This window comes from Mesocricetus auratus, unplaced genomic scaffold (assembly GCF_017639785.1).
Source record: "Mesocricetus auratus isolate SY011 unplaced genomic scaffold, BCM_Maur_2.0 Super-Scaffold_100676, whole genome shotgun sequence".
NCBI lineage: Eukaryota > Metazoa > Chordata > Mammalia > Rodentia > Cricetidae > Mesocricetus > Mesocricetus auratus.
In genome coordinates this window covers 54,605,741-54,620,442 of record NW_024429266.1, presented here as the reverse complement: position 1 = coordinate 54,620,442, position 14,702 = coordinate 54,605,741, and the positions used below count along the sequence as shown (strand labels likewise).

Below are 14,702 nucleotides of genomic sequence, written 5' to 3'. Positions count from 1 at the left end.
AATTCGGTGTTATCACCACATGGTTGTAGCTTACCAGTAATTTTCTGGCATCCTACCCCTTAGCGGCAGCTGGCATCTCCCTGACTCCACTTTCTTTCTCTCTGCATAGATTTCCTACCTAGCTACATTCTGCTTGGCCATTGGCCAAATCAGATTTATTTATCAACCAATAAAAGCAGCACATATTCACAGCATACAGAAGGACATCCCACATCAGTTATGTACTTTATAGTTATGATTTGTGTATATGAGGGTGAGGTTAGAGACTGAGAACCAAACCCAGAGCCTGTACATACTAGGCCAGTACTCTACCACTGAGCTAGTAGACAGAACTGCAGCCCCAGGGCTACTAATTTCTTCATGGTGCATTTAAGCCTCTTAAGATGTGTTCTAGATTGGTTTCAAGGAAAGAATTGGACTTAAACCCTGTTCCATATGATTGACCCCATGCCTGGTACTGTTAACTGAGCCAAAATCCTATGGCTGGAAAGGTCATGGGCCCTAGAGAAGAACTCAGTAGCAGTATTATTCTGCTAAATGGTCATAATAATAATCTGCCCTCTAAATTCTTCTTTATACCAATAAATTGGTACATTTCTCAAGCATCATCAGTGAAGACTGTTTTTGCAGTAAATGGCAAATGACACAGATTCACAAATGGTTGGTGTGCAAGTTCAAGGCTATATAACAAGAGACTATCTTAACTGAAAAAGACGGGGAGCATCAAGCAGAAATCTGAATTCTATTTTATTTGTTTTTCAGTTTTTAAATTATATTACTCGTATTTGTGTGGGATGGTACATATAATAGCACACATGTAGCGGTCAGAGAACAACTTGTGGGAGTTCATTCTTTCCATCCAAAGGTGGGTTGCACCTTTACCTGCTAAGCCATCTCACTAATATTTGTTTTATAAAAAGCATTTCTGGGCTGGAGAATTGGCTCAGCAGTTTAGAGCACTGACTACTCTTCCAGAAGACATGAGTTCAATACCCAGCACCACCCACATGGTAGCTCACGACTGCCTGTAACCAGCTCCAGGGGATCCATCACCCTCATCTGGCTTCCAAAGGCACCAGGCATACACGTGATACACAAACATACACATTCAGACAAAACATAAATATACATAATTTTTAAAAGGATTTATTTACTTTTTATGTATACAGTGTTCTGCCTGCATGTATCCTACACACCAGAAGAGGGCACCAGATCTCATTATAGATGGTTGTGAGCCACCATGTGGTTGCTGGGAATTGAATTCAGGACCTCTGGAAAAGTCATCTCTCCAGTCCATACATAATTACTTAATTATGTGGAAGAATTTAATTAATGATCATTTAGACCTGACTTGGTAGTGCAGGCCGGTAACCCCAGGTACATGGAAGGCTGAGAAAGGAACATGAGAAGTTTGGAAGCTCTAGGCCTGCACAGTCTATAGAGTGACTTCAAGGCCAGCCTGGGCAATTTAACAAGACCCTACCTCAAAAAAAAATAAAGAAAGAAAAGAAAACAAAAGAGAGAGAAGGAAAGATCAATCAGATTTTTAACGATTCAAACACAGGAATACATTATAGAGACAGAACAGGAATATATTATTTAAAAAACACTTATAATAGTTTACATACTGAAGAGAAAGATGAAATTCATTATATGTCTAAGTTTTCACTATTTAAAGGCCTTCAGCCAGGTGCAAGGATGTGCACCTATAGTCCAGGTTATTCTGGAAGCTGGGGTGGGAGGGTCTCCTGAGGCCAGGAGCTCCAGGCCAGCCAGCGCAATATAGCAAAGCCAGTCTCAAAAACAAAAACCCTTGAGCCTTGGTGATTCTGTTATGAAATGGCAACAACATATCATAAGGTAGCACAGCTTCCATTCTTACCTGAAGGCTGCTGCCCTCATAATTACGGTCTGTTTCAGTGCTGTTAGGGCTCACACTCCCTGCCCCCAAGTTAGCGTGCACTGATGATGCTGCAGGAATTCTCTAGCAGGTGACCTGAACCTCAACAGCTGGACTGCAGCTCTTCTCAATCACCGTCCATAGTGATTTGTAATGAGGCGAGTCATTCTTCTGTCCTCATTTCTCATGTTATTTACTGTCATGGGGTAACAGTCTCAATGTGGGGAAGAGAAATCAATATGAACCAACAACTCATAAAACTGAAGGTTTGTCCACAGCACCCTAACAGTCTGTTTGAGCATATTAAAGTCCTATCTCATACTTCTGTCACCAAACTTTTTTTTTAAAAATCTTAAAAAAATGTTGACAAGAAGTTAAAATTAGAAGGAGAGGGAGGGGGAGGAGGAAGAAGAAGGGGAGGAGAAGAAGGAGGAGGAGGAGGAGGAGAAAGAGGAGAAGGAGAAGGAGAAGGAGAAGGAGAAGGAGAAGGAGAAGGAGAAGGAGAAGGAGAAGAAGAAGAAGAAGAAGAAGAAGAAGAAGAAGAAGAAGAAGAAGAAGAAGAAGAAGAAGAAGAAGAAGAAGAAGAAGAAGAAGAAGAAGAAGAGATGAAAGAAAAACCAAGGAGCTTGAGAGAGATGGCTCAATGGTTAGGAGCACTGACTGTTCTTCCAGAGGGACTGGGGTTCAATTCCAGCACCCATATGGCAACTCACAACCATCTATAACTCCAGTTCCAGGGGACCCAAAATTCGTGGCAAAACATCAATGCACATAAAAGAAAAATATAAACTGCCTCACATAAAATAAAACTGACTGCACATTAATAGGGCACTGCTCATAAACCAAACATCTCACTGTAAAATCCACATTCAGTTAGAAAAGCAGATTTTTCCTTAACCACGAAGAGCACAAGAAGCCAGCCAACCCAATCTCCATATGAATGCTCCAAATGTCAGCTCCATTTTCTGAGACAAGCCCACCATTTGCCCACATTTGATTACGTAAAAGCTGCCACACTTAACGTGGACGCCTCCCATTTCCTTCAAGATGCAGTGTCTGTGCAGAAAGTCTTGAACACACCCAAAGCAGCCTGCATATCTGTTTTCTGAGGTTTTTTTGGGGGGAGGACGGTTAAGGAGATTCTTTCCATTAGTTCATGAACCATAGATTAGTGATTGTCATGAGGCCAAGAAATCATTTTTTAGGATTGTTTTTATTTTATGTGTATGAGTGTTTAGTCTGCATAAATGCCTGTGTACACATCCAAGCCTGGTGTCCACAGTGGTCAGAAGAGAGTGGTGGACCCCTGGAACTGGAGTTACACACAGATGGTTGTTAGGCACCATGTGGGTCCTGAGAATTGAACCTAGAGGTCCTCCAAAGAGCAGCCGGTGTTCTCAACAGCTGAGCCATCTTTCCAGTCCCAAGAAATCATATTGGTGAGCTGGAATTTTGAACAATATTTCAAAACTAAGAGGAATTTCAGGTAAGATAACAGAACAAGCTGAACACGGGTTGGTGGCAGAGCACTTGCAAAGCAAACATAGGGCCCTAGTGAAGAAAGCAGTGAACAAAACAGGTATATAATAGGGCAGAGAAATTCTACTCCATTGACACCATCATCATATATTTACATATGCCTAAACTAAATTCAAGAGCATCGTGCCAAGCCTTTCAACAGTCCATGTCCAACACCTAAATTAGCTACTTTAGTCACAATTCTTACAAATTATTTTTTCACACTTATAGTATATGTGCACTTTCATGTGCCATGGCATGTTAGTGGAGTTCAGAGTCAACTGTGGGAGTCAGTTCTCTCCATACCCATGTGTGCTCTTGCTGATTTCTTGGCAGCAAACACCTGTACATACTGGGCCACTTTGCCAGCCTGTTGTTTTAAGGCTCTTTATTATGGTATACTTAAAAACACATAAATAGAATTGTCTGATGAATTCTCAAATAATTCATGAATAAAGTTGCTTTTTTTGTAAGTCCCTCAACCCTATCCCAATATTTTATATATTTTATAGCTAATTATAGACATCATATATTTCATTTGCAAGTATTTCAATTTGAAAATTGCAAGTATCTCTAAGAAAGACATTAAGTAAAAGCAATCACAATTTCAATAGTTTGCCCAAATATCAAATGAGAGAGAGAGGCAGTGTGTGTGTGTTTATCACAGGACAAAGAGGAGTGCGAGTGGGCTCCTCAAGAGAGTTTCCTCATTAAAATCATAAAATGTTCAGTAGTGTTTAAGTTTCCCTGTTCTCAGATTTTTAAAGTAAGTTTATTAGAATCAGCCGGTGGTGTTGCACGCCTATAATTCCAGCACTCTTGAGGCAGACCCAGGTGAAACTCTATGAGTTCGAGGCCAGCCTGGTCTACAAAGCAAGTTTCAGCACAGCCAGGACTACACAGAGAAATCTTGTCTTGAAAAAAGCAAAATAATAACTTCATCAGAATCATGTGTCAAGCAAGACTAGTATCCGTTGATATGCTCTTAAGATCCTCATGGTTTATGATTTCTCTATGGAGGAAGTACTGGATTGTGAAGATAATGATAGTGTTATTTTTATTATGGTGGAAGTTATACACCTGTGTCAGAACTCATGGAATTCTCAATCAAAGGGTGAATGTTACAATCTATACAATTTGTCTTACGCCAGGCAATGTAGAACAAACTTATAATCCTAGAACTCAAGAGGCTGACTCAGGAACATAGCAAGTTCAAGGTCAACCTAGGCTATCATATAGTGAAATTCTGCAAATGTTTATAGCACCTTGGAAATAACCTCAATGTCCTACACATGCATGTGCGCACACACACACAGAGAGAGAGAGAGAGAGAGAGAGAGAGAGAGAGACTTTCTCTCTCAAATAAATGTTTAAAAAATAACTAACAAAAATGGCTAGACAGTGGTGGCACATGCCTTTAATCCCAGCATTTAGGAGACAGAGGCAGGTGGATCTCTGTGAGTTCGAAGCCAGACTGGTCCACAAAGTGAGTTCCAGGACAGCTAGGGCTGTTACACACAGAAACCCTATCTCAATCAATCAATCAATAGCAAAAAATGAAAATAACCAATGAATAGGCATGGTGCCATGTGCCATGTGGAGGCAAGAGGAAAATTGATCCTCAACAAGTAAGTTCTAGGTTAGCCTGGACTATGTGAGATGGTCTCAGAGAAGAGAGGGGGAGGGGGTGGAGGGGGAGAGGAGGAGAGGGAAGGGGAGAGGAGGGCAAGGAAAGGGAGAGGAATGGAGAGGAAGTCCAGGGAGATGACGGCTCATCAACAAGCCTGATAGCCTGAGTTTCATCCCTGGAACCCAAGGTAGAAGAAGAGAACCAACTCCGGCTCTCTTGTCTGACCTTATACACCAAGCCATGGCACTTTCGTACACACACAGATACACACACTCACAATGACAGATATGGGATGGGGGGGAGCAAAGGAGAAGGGTTGAGAGAAAGGGAGGGAGGGAGGGAGGGAGGGGGAGGAGAAGGGATGGAGAGGGAAAGAATATGAATAAAAAGAAGAGCAAAGAAGTATTTGGCTGGAAACAAATACAAACGAGAGTCAATTCCATGTGCACTTCAAAACAACAGCAGGAAAAAATCCAGTGTTCAAATGTGACTGGTGTACAGAGGCACGGAAACTTGGGACTAATACAGGGCAAGGGGCCAGATGCCCAACATAGCCTGATGCATCATATTAAATAGTGTGACACAGTACGCTATTGAAACGGTGAGGAATGGATGACAGTTCTACAAACACAACCCTGAAAGAGCCAACAGGATTCTCCAAATCCCATACGGCCATGGGTCAGACACTAAGCAGTTAATTCAGTCACAAGTCACTTCACGGGCGGAAGAAGCGGAGAGGAGTAAGCTATGAACTGGAATGAGAGAGAAGGGACTAAAAGACAAGCTTTATTTTACATATAAATTAGCACATCAAATCCACTCTTATATCGAACTGAGCACGCGTTCATCTTCTTCCATCTCCACTGCATATAAATTGTTCTACCTTCCTCCTCTCATCTGCTCCATTCCTCACGTCTTTGCTACAGAAACACGCCATTTTAACATCTCTAAAGTTACATGGTCACCTGAAGCAGTTCTAGAATGACAGAGGTAGCCATATGCTTGGAATCCCAGCAGAAAGATTCCAAGTTTGAGGTGGCATGGGCTACATAATGAGGCCTGTCTCAAAAAAAAAAAAAAAAAAGATGGCAGAGGCTATACTAGTTGAATTCAAATCTGAGATTACTCTGAGGGTCCAAATCCAGCACATGTGCGACTATAAACCTCTATCTAAACCCAGCCACACAAGTCCATAATCATGAGGGTACCAAGATGGGTGGTAATTAAACAATATTCTTATTAAATAAAGAAGTTGGATTATCAATACATATATTTCTTATGAGTATATATAAATAAAATGGAAGTGTGTTTGTGTGTAAACAGGGGCTTCCAAGGCTTATATCATTAAATTATCACCTTCTTCACTGAGTCCTCTAGGACACCAAATCTTAATTTATTCATCAAATAGACCCAGTCTATTTTTATCCTACAACAGAGATACCTGGATATCTCTGCTGCCCTATCCACAATAGCAAGGAAATGGAACCAGCCTAGATGCCCAACAGATAATGAAAGACAGCTCAACAGGTTAAGGTCCCTGCCACCAAGCCTAATGACCTATGTTCAATCCTCAGGATCTACATGGTAGAAGGAAAGAACCAACTCCCAAAAGCTCTCTTCTCACCTCCACATGTGTTGTGGAGGCACCCAAATACACACATTCAAGAAATAAAAAAAATTTAAAGCATGACAGATATACCATGGTTTGAATGAAAATGGGTTCATATGTTTGAGCACTTGGTCCCTAGTTGGTGAAAGTGTTTAGGAAGGATTAGGAGGTGTGTCAGTGGGGGTGGACTTGGGGGTTTTAAAAGCCCATCAGACAGGTGGGCTGTCTGTCTGACCGACTGTCTGAATCTCTTCTTCCTCTCTCTCCTCCCTCCCCACCCTGCCTTCTGCCTGTGGATCAGGATGAACGTTCTCAACTACTGCTCCAGTGCCATGTCTGCCTGTCTCTCAACTACTGCTCCAGTGCCACGTCTGCCTGTCATCCCACTCCCTGACATGAGGGTCAGGGACTCACCCTCTGAAATTGTAATCAAGCCCCCAATCAAATGCCTTTTTCATCATGTTGTCTTGGTCATGGTGTTTCTTCGTAGCAATAGAACAGTAACTAAGACATTATACAATGAAATTTTACATAGCTGTAAACAAAAAATTAATCTTGAAGGAAAATGGAATGAGCTAGAAAATATATTAAGCAAAATGACCCAAACTCAAAAAGACAACCACCACATGTTCTCTGTTATGACTACATGGATATAAACAAGGATAAAGGCCCCAAAAGGACAGAGATCAAAACTGGGTAAAAAAGAAGTGCTAAGGAAAGCCAGAATATACACTTGCAACATGAAAGTAGAAGAGGGTAATCCAAGAAGAGACAGGACAGGGGAGGAGGACAGAGTTGAGAATCAAAGGAAACACACTTTGTTTTAAAATTCCATTATGAGCTTATTTTTTAAGTCAAAAAAAGAAAGCCATTATGGTGCCTAACACTTTGGATGCCAATCTAAAAGATAAAATTTGGTGCTAGAGAGATAACTCAGTGGTTAAAAACGCTTGTTGTTCTTCCTGAAGACCTAAGTTTGGTTCCCATCATCCACATCAGGTAACTCGAAACCATAACACCAGTTCCAGGGGATCTGATGCCCTCTTCTGACCTCTATGGGAAATACACATGTGTAGTGCATAGACATACAGCAGGACAAATCATTCATACACATAAAAACAACTTTAGTTTTTTATTATTTTATTTATGTGTATGGGTGTTTTTCTTGCATGGGTTTCAGTGCATCACATATAAGCCTGATGTCCAAAGGCCAGAAGAGAGCCCAGACCCCCTGGTACTGGATTCACAGCCAGTTTCCTGCCATGTGAGTGCTGGGAATCAAATCTGCTAAGAACAGTCAGTGCTCTTAACTGCTGAGCCATCTCTGCAGACCCCAAAATAAATATTTTAAGTTTTTTAATTAAATTAAGAAAATATATAGTTCTGGTTAGTCTATCTCAGTCTCCAAAACTTTCATCCAAGTTGGTCTAGCCTCTGAGCTAGCCTCAGTATATTTTTTAAATATTATTAATGTTCTCCTAGAATGTATTATCTTTGACTTGAGCACCTACGATCTCAGCAAAGGATACCAGAAAAGGTCTCTAAATCAAAAGTAGTATCAAGTTACTATAACTTACTGCAAATTATCCTCTGTGACCTTGTAAAAAGAGAAAAACTGTCTAACATGCCAAGATGATAATCTATAGTTGTTCAAATGGCCATGAACAAAACAAGGGGGTAAAAAGGAGCAATTGTCTATCTATTTCTTATTGTGTTAATAGTAACAGATGAGTCTAACCAAAGCTCCAGGGTGACTTTGTGGTAACATGGGTGGCTTGGTACTAGTCACTCCAGTCCCTACATTTTGAAAATCTTCTATGTACCTTAAGAGTACTTCAGATAAACCAGGCAGTGGTGGCACTCGCCTTTAATCCCAGCACTTGGGAGGCAGAGGCAGGAGGATCTCTGAGTTCAAGGTCAGCCTAGTCAACAAGTTGAGTCCCAGGGCAGCCAGAGCTACACAGAATCCATGTCTAGAACCCCTCCCCTCCAAAAAAGAGTCCTTTGGATCATGGAGAGACACGTTGTACCTCTTTGTCAACTGGCTTCTAAGACTTCTTAGGCCACTAAAGGTTCAATGATGGTTCCCCAATAGAACAGGCAAGGTGAAGCAGTTCACATCTACAATCTCAGTACTTGCAGAACTAACACAAGAATCTTGCATTGAGTTCAAAGCCATCTTGGCTACACAGTGAATTTCAGACTATCCCCAAGGGAAAAAAAAGAAAGAAAAAGAAACATACAAACCAGAAAGTTATTTGCCTTAACATCAAACCTTTAAGCAGATTAATCTTGAACTGAATTTAACTAGTATTGAGCATATACATTCAACGGCCAAGTGTGTAAATGTGAAGGAATTTTTCTATTACATTTGTAGGTGAAAAAAAGCAATTCCATAGCTATCCTCTCCTTCCTCTCCTACTTCAAGAGATGACTAAATGTAAAGAGTGCATCAACTAATAGACATTGCACTTCACAATCAAGGGCGTTAGTGAAGAGAGGAGAGGCACCAAGGCAATCAGTCTCTTGATAAAAGCAGAGAGAGACAGAACTGGAGGGGAGGGTTTATCATGAGCGAGACAGAACTGAAAGAGGAGGGTTTATCATGAGCGAGAGAGACAAAACTGGAAGGGAGGGTCTATCATGAGTGACTTCCCAGAGTAATATTCAAATGTATGGGAAGGACTAAACTTAGCTAGCAGAGTCATTTTAAAAGAAACAAGGCTCAACTGGCAAGCCTGCCAGCTGAGTTCCATCTCCAGAACCCAGAACCCACAATGGAAGTGAAAACTGACTCCTGTAAGCTGTCCTTTCAACTCCACACATACATGATGGTATACACACACCGGCACTCATACACATACACACAAACACACACTAACCAAAGTAAAGATAATAAACAAGGTTATGAGTTATACTAAAAATAATAATAATACTTAATATAAAGGTGGAGAATGATTGAGGAAGACACCAGTTGACCTCTGGAATTCACCCTTCCAAAGTGTTCAGAAATTTAGTTTAAATCTTAATTAAAGTTAAATGTAGTTCTCTTAGTTGCTACCACATCTTGTGGTCCAATTCCTTATTCGGCGGGTTATAGGGCTTTGTGATTCAAATTTGAAAAATCAATACAGGCAACTGCTCTCCTTCTTAGCTCTCTCTCTCCCTCTCTGTCTCTGTCTCTGTCTCTGTCTCTGTCTCTCTCTCTCTCTCTCTCTCACACACACACACACACACTTCACAGGCAACTGCTCTCCTTCTTAGCTCTCTCTCTCCCTCTCTGTCTCTGTCTCTGTCTCTCTCTCTCTCTCTCTCTCTCTCTCTCTCTCTCTCTCACACACACACACACACACACACACACAAACTTCACAGGCAACTGCTCTCCTTCTTAGCTCTCTCTTTCCCTCTCTGTCTCTGTCTCTGTCTCTCTCTCTCTCTCTCTCTCACACACACACACACACAAACTTCACAGGCAACTGCTCTCTTTAGCTCTCTCTCTCTCTCTCTCTCACACACACACACACACACACACACACACACTTCACAGGCAACTGCTCTCCTTCCTAGCTTTTCGCACACACAACTTCTATTGGTTTCCGTTTCCTCCTCTGTAAAGTGGGAATTGCATTATTAGCAACTACACCCATTGCAGAAGAACATTACCTACTGGGACTTACATGAGGGAAGACAGGTGAAACCATTTTTAAACAGCAAAACACTATATAAATACTGATTGCTATATATAAATACTTCAAGTGATGCACTGAGTAATATAGGATGAGAGAATTTTCCTCCACATGAAAGAGCAATGATAACAATTTTAAGCTATTTGATAAATATATTTAAGGAGGGGTCTTAACACAAACTTGAATTATTATTTAAAAGTGGATTCTTCTGTGAACACATTCACTTTGTACAGAAAGAAAAAGGAAAAGAAGAAAGAGAGCTGGGGATGGACTTTGTTGGTGGAGTTCCTGCTTAGCATGCTCAGGCCCTGGGCTTCATCCTCAGTACTTCAAAGACTGGGCAGTGCCAGCACTGGGGACATAGAGACAGAAGGCTCTCAAGTTTAAGGCCATCCTCAGCTACATGGAGCGCTCTAAGTCAACCTGAACTACATGAGATTCTGTGTTCAAAGGGGAAGAAAGGAAGAAGGAAGGAGAGTGGGTGCCCAACTCTCAGCTCACCAAAATAACTAATGAAGTTCAACTGGGGAGAGGGGGTGGAGCCATGACAGTCAGTATACAGAGAATATTGTTGCACAAGTGAGAGAAATCAAGGCGCTATTACCAAACTCTCAGATTACCTGCAATCCATATATATAGATATAGTCTTTCTTTTTTTTTTAAGATAGTCATTTCTACAGAGGGCTTCAGAAATTGGAAGTCTATTCCATAAGTACCAGACAGAAATGATTCTGTCCCTGACAGAAGTGGCACTGCTGCAAAGAAATTAAGACACCCATAACAATGAGGTCAAGGGTGCTCTAAGGGTGGCCTGGAGAAGGCACAAACAACACATCAGCAAAACAAGTGTCGTTTCAGAAGAGCTGCCTGTCAATCCGCTACTGGGATTTTTCTTTAACTGGCCAAAGGCATTTTGATAACTGGGCCCACACAAATAGAAAGCTGAATTTCTGAAAGGGTATCAGACTAATGACACTAAGTGTATGCATGAGTGACAGGACCGTACAGGCACAAGACAGAAGAAAAAGATGACTAATCATCAGAGATAACACCAAGGACCCCATGACAACCCAAGTAGGTGGAGGGAAATACAAACACTGACCAGTCACCCGGGTGACACCTGTCCTTCAGGTAAAGACACTAACCCTAGGGTCGGAAAAAGACTTGCTGAGTGGAAGGAGGTGGCCAAGAATGTACGTGAGTTGGCTAAAGTGCCATGGGCTTTGCAAGTGGGCTCAACGGTGACACTAATAATACTTTTGGTGAGGTCGTCGAAGCGTCACAGGCTTGCAGGCAAAAGACCCACCCGACCGAAAGGGGAGTCCTACCTGGTGCAGGGCTGTCAAGCCGTCCACGTTGACCGTGTTGATGTCCGCACCCCTTGCCAGAAGCTTTTTCACCTCGTCCGTATCCCCGCTGGAGCAGGCAGCCAGAAAGACCGCACCATCCTCGAAGCGGACCCTGGGGCTCCCGCGTCGTGTCTGCAGCTGCCGCCCCGTGCTCTGTCGCTCCACGGGCTCCTGCTCTGTCAGCGAGCCCCGCCAGCGCCGCAGCTGCTCAGCTCGCCGCGCTCGCGCCGACTCTGCCCGCTTCCCTCCCAGGTGCTCCAGCTCCGCCATGGCTCTAGCCTCCGCAGCTGCTGCCAAAACTACCACCACCAGAATGCTGGTAGCCTTGTGTGGCCGCCGCCGCCTCCGTCGGAGGGCTTCAGCCGGGTAATGAAGGCGGAGGATCCCGCACCGCCATCTTTACTCCTCCAGCCACTAGCACCGCCCACACGTTCCTTTTAGCTTCAGCACGCAGGCGCTACTCCAGCCCCGTGTCATCACGGGACTTGTAGTAAGAGACCTGCTCTAAAGGCACGCTGTGACCCTATGGGAACTACATATCCCTACATGCGTTAGAAATCAGTCAAGGACAAGATGCACCCTTCTCTGCTGCTGGACCTAGCCCAGCCACCTTTGCCCCTAGCTTCAACTGCCCCGACCAGTGGCAACCTCTTTCTCTAGGCATTTTGGGAATCGTAGTTTTTTATTGTTTTGACCACCAAACTTAGCTCATCTTAATTATCCCTTAACACTTGAAGAGTAAAAAAGCAGCAGTAATTAACCTTATTTTCTAGAAGGTAGAACTAAACATAAAGTACCAGAAGAACTAGAATTCACGTACTGGTTTTACATCTAGTTTTATTAACATGTACTAGCTGTGAATGTGCATGGGTAAAAGCATTCATACGCATACATTACTACAGTTTTACATAAAGTATTTTCAATACGACATTTGTTCCAGATCCATAAAGATTCCTGAAATTTTTCATCAAAAATCTGAAAATATTAGATCATTATAAAGGGAAGTTGTGTTACATATGAACACTTGCCCATTTGTCATTTTCTACTGGAATAAACTAGGAATCATATGTTGAAGAAATAAGCTGGTCTAAGAGGTTCACACCTGTAACACCAGCACCAGGAAGGCTGACATATGATTGCCAGGAGTTTTAGGGCAGCCTGGACTATATAGTTCATTTATTGCCAGCCTGGGCTACAGAACGAGACCTTGTCTCAAATTTACTTCCCTCCAAACAAAACAAAAAAGAGGGGAGAGAAGAAAAATGGGAGGGAGGAAGGGAAGGAGAAGGCAGAGATAAGGAAGGAAGCAGAGAGTAGTGCTGACTTGTCCTCTCAGCTCTTGGTAGGTTCAGGCAGAGTATAAATTCAAGGTCATCCTTTGCTTCCTAAGCAGCCCAGGCCAGCTTGGACTATATGACACTTTATCTCAATAAAACAAAAACTTTTTTTTAAAGTAGTGATATTTTCATGGTAATTTGTCAACATGGAACCTCATCTTGTTGATAATTTAAATTGTCCAAAGTTCCTAAATAGAACTCTACCTAAAGAATAAAAGAGAAATTAATATCAAAATAAGGTAGGAGTGACTTATCCAGACCCCCTAAATTTGGGTGTCAGTGAGGAGGCCTTGGCAATCTATGGGACCTCAGGTAGTAGATCAGTATTTATCCCTGGCATACGAATGGACTTTGGGAGCCCATTCCATGTGGAAGAATACTCTCTCAGTTTGGACACACAGCAGAGGGCCTAGGCTCTGCCTAGGATGATAAGACAGACTTTGGAGATTCCCTATGGAAGGCCTCACCCTCCCTGGAGAGCTGAGTGGGGATTGGGTCGGGGGTTGGTGGGGTTGGTGGGTGGCATGGGATGAGGGGAGGGAGAGGGAGCTGGGATTGACATGTAAGTACAAAAAAAAATAAGGTAGGAGCTGGCATAATGACACTCACCTATAATCTTAGAAAATCGAAGGATCTGAATCCAACCTAAGCTAAGGAAGGAAACTGTCTCAAATACAAACAGGTAAATCAGGAAAGATTACTTAACAATCAGTTAAACTCTCTTTGCAGTCCTCCTGCACTATTTAAATATTATGTTCCTAGCAAATGACAGCTACTCAGCTTTGTATTTCACTATCCTTTTATATTTTACCAACACACTGGTTTCTAGTAAGAACTTTAAAGGTGAGATAAAGTTTCCAGGGACCAATAATGTTATGTCATATGGGACTGTATTCTGTTTTGTTTTGTCTGATATGGAGTCTCATTTGCTCAGCCTGGTTGAAAATAAATGTGGAATCCTGATTCTTCTGACTCTTTGGGCTATGTTCTCTCTCTCTCTCTCTCTCTCTCTCTCTCTCTCTCTCTCTCTCTCTCTCTCCCTCCCTCCCTCCCTCCCCCTTCCTCCCCCCCTCTCTCCCTTCCTCTCTCCATCCCTCTCTGTCTCTATCTCTCTCTTCTTACATTCTTTTTTTTTTGGTTTTTCAAGACAGGGTTTCTCTGTAACTTTGGACCCTGTCCTGGAACTCGCTCAGTAGACCAGGTTGTCCTTTAACTCACAGAGATCCTCCTGTCTCTGCTGCCCAACTGGGATTAAAGGCGAGCATCGCTGCTGCCACCACCCAGCTACATTCTTTTTTTTAATTATTATTTTTTTTGAGGCAGGTTCAAGTTGTCAAGAAACCAGGCTGGCTTCAAACCCATGGTTTTCCTCCTGCCCCAACCTCCCAGGTACCAGGAATGTATATGCTTACATTTCAAAAGGAACTCAGGTTTGGGGCCCGGAATGTACCTGAGTTCATAGAATGATTGCCTGGCACGTACAAAGTCCTGCACTGTATAAACCAGGTATGGTCACAAACATTTGCCTATAACTCCAGCACTTGCGAAGTGGGGGCAAATGAGTCAGAAGTTCAAAGCTATCTTTTTGTAGGGGATTTGAGGTCAACTTTGGGCAAAAAGAGACCCTGTCTCATAAATAAATAAGTCTAAATGGTAGGAGGTTCCAGAAAACA

At 42.5% G+C, this 14,702-nt stretch overlaps 1 protein-coding gene across 5 annotated transcripts in view; it reads right to left on the bottom strand.

Annotated features, from left to right (window-relative positions):
* The window catches only part of Ppp1r12b (protein phosphatase 1 regulatory subunit 12B), a 210,386-nt gene extending 198,279 nt beyond the window's left edge, over positions 1-12,107 (bottom strand). For all 5 annotated transcript variants that reach the window (XM_040737408.1, XM_040737401.1, XM_040737402.1 and 2 more), the window contains exon 1: positions 11,672-12,107. In XM_040737408.1, coding sequence (XP_040593342.1) covers positions 11,672-11,962 — 291 coding nt within the window. In that variant the 5' untranslated portion in view covers positions 11,963-12,107. The remainder of the gene's footprint in view (positions 1-11,671) is intronic.
* Between the last annotated feature and the right edge of the window lie 2,595 nt (positions 12,108-14,702).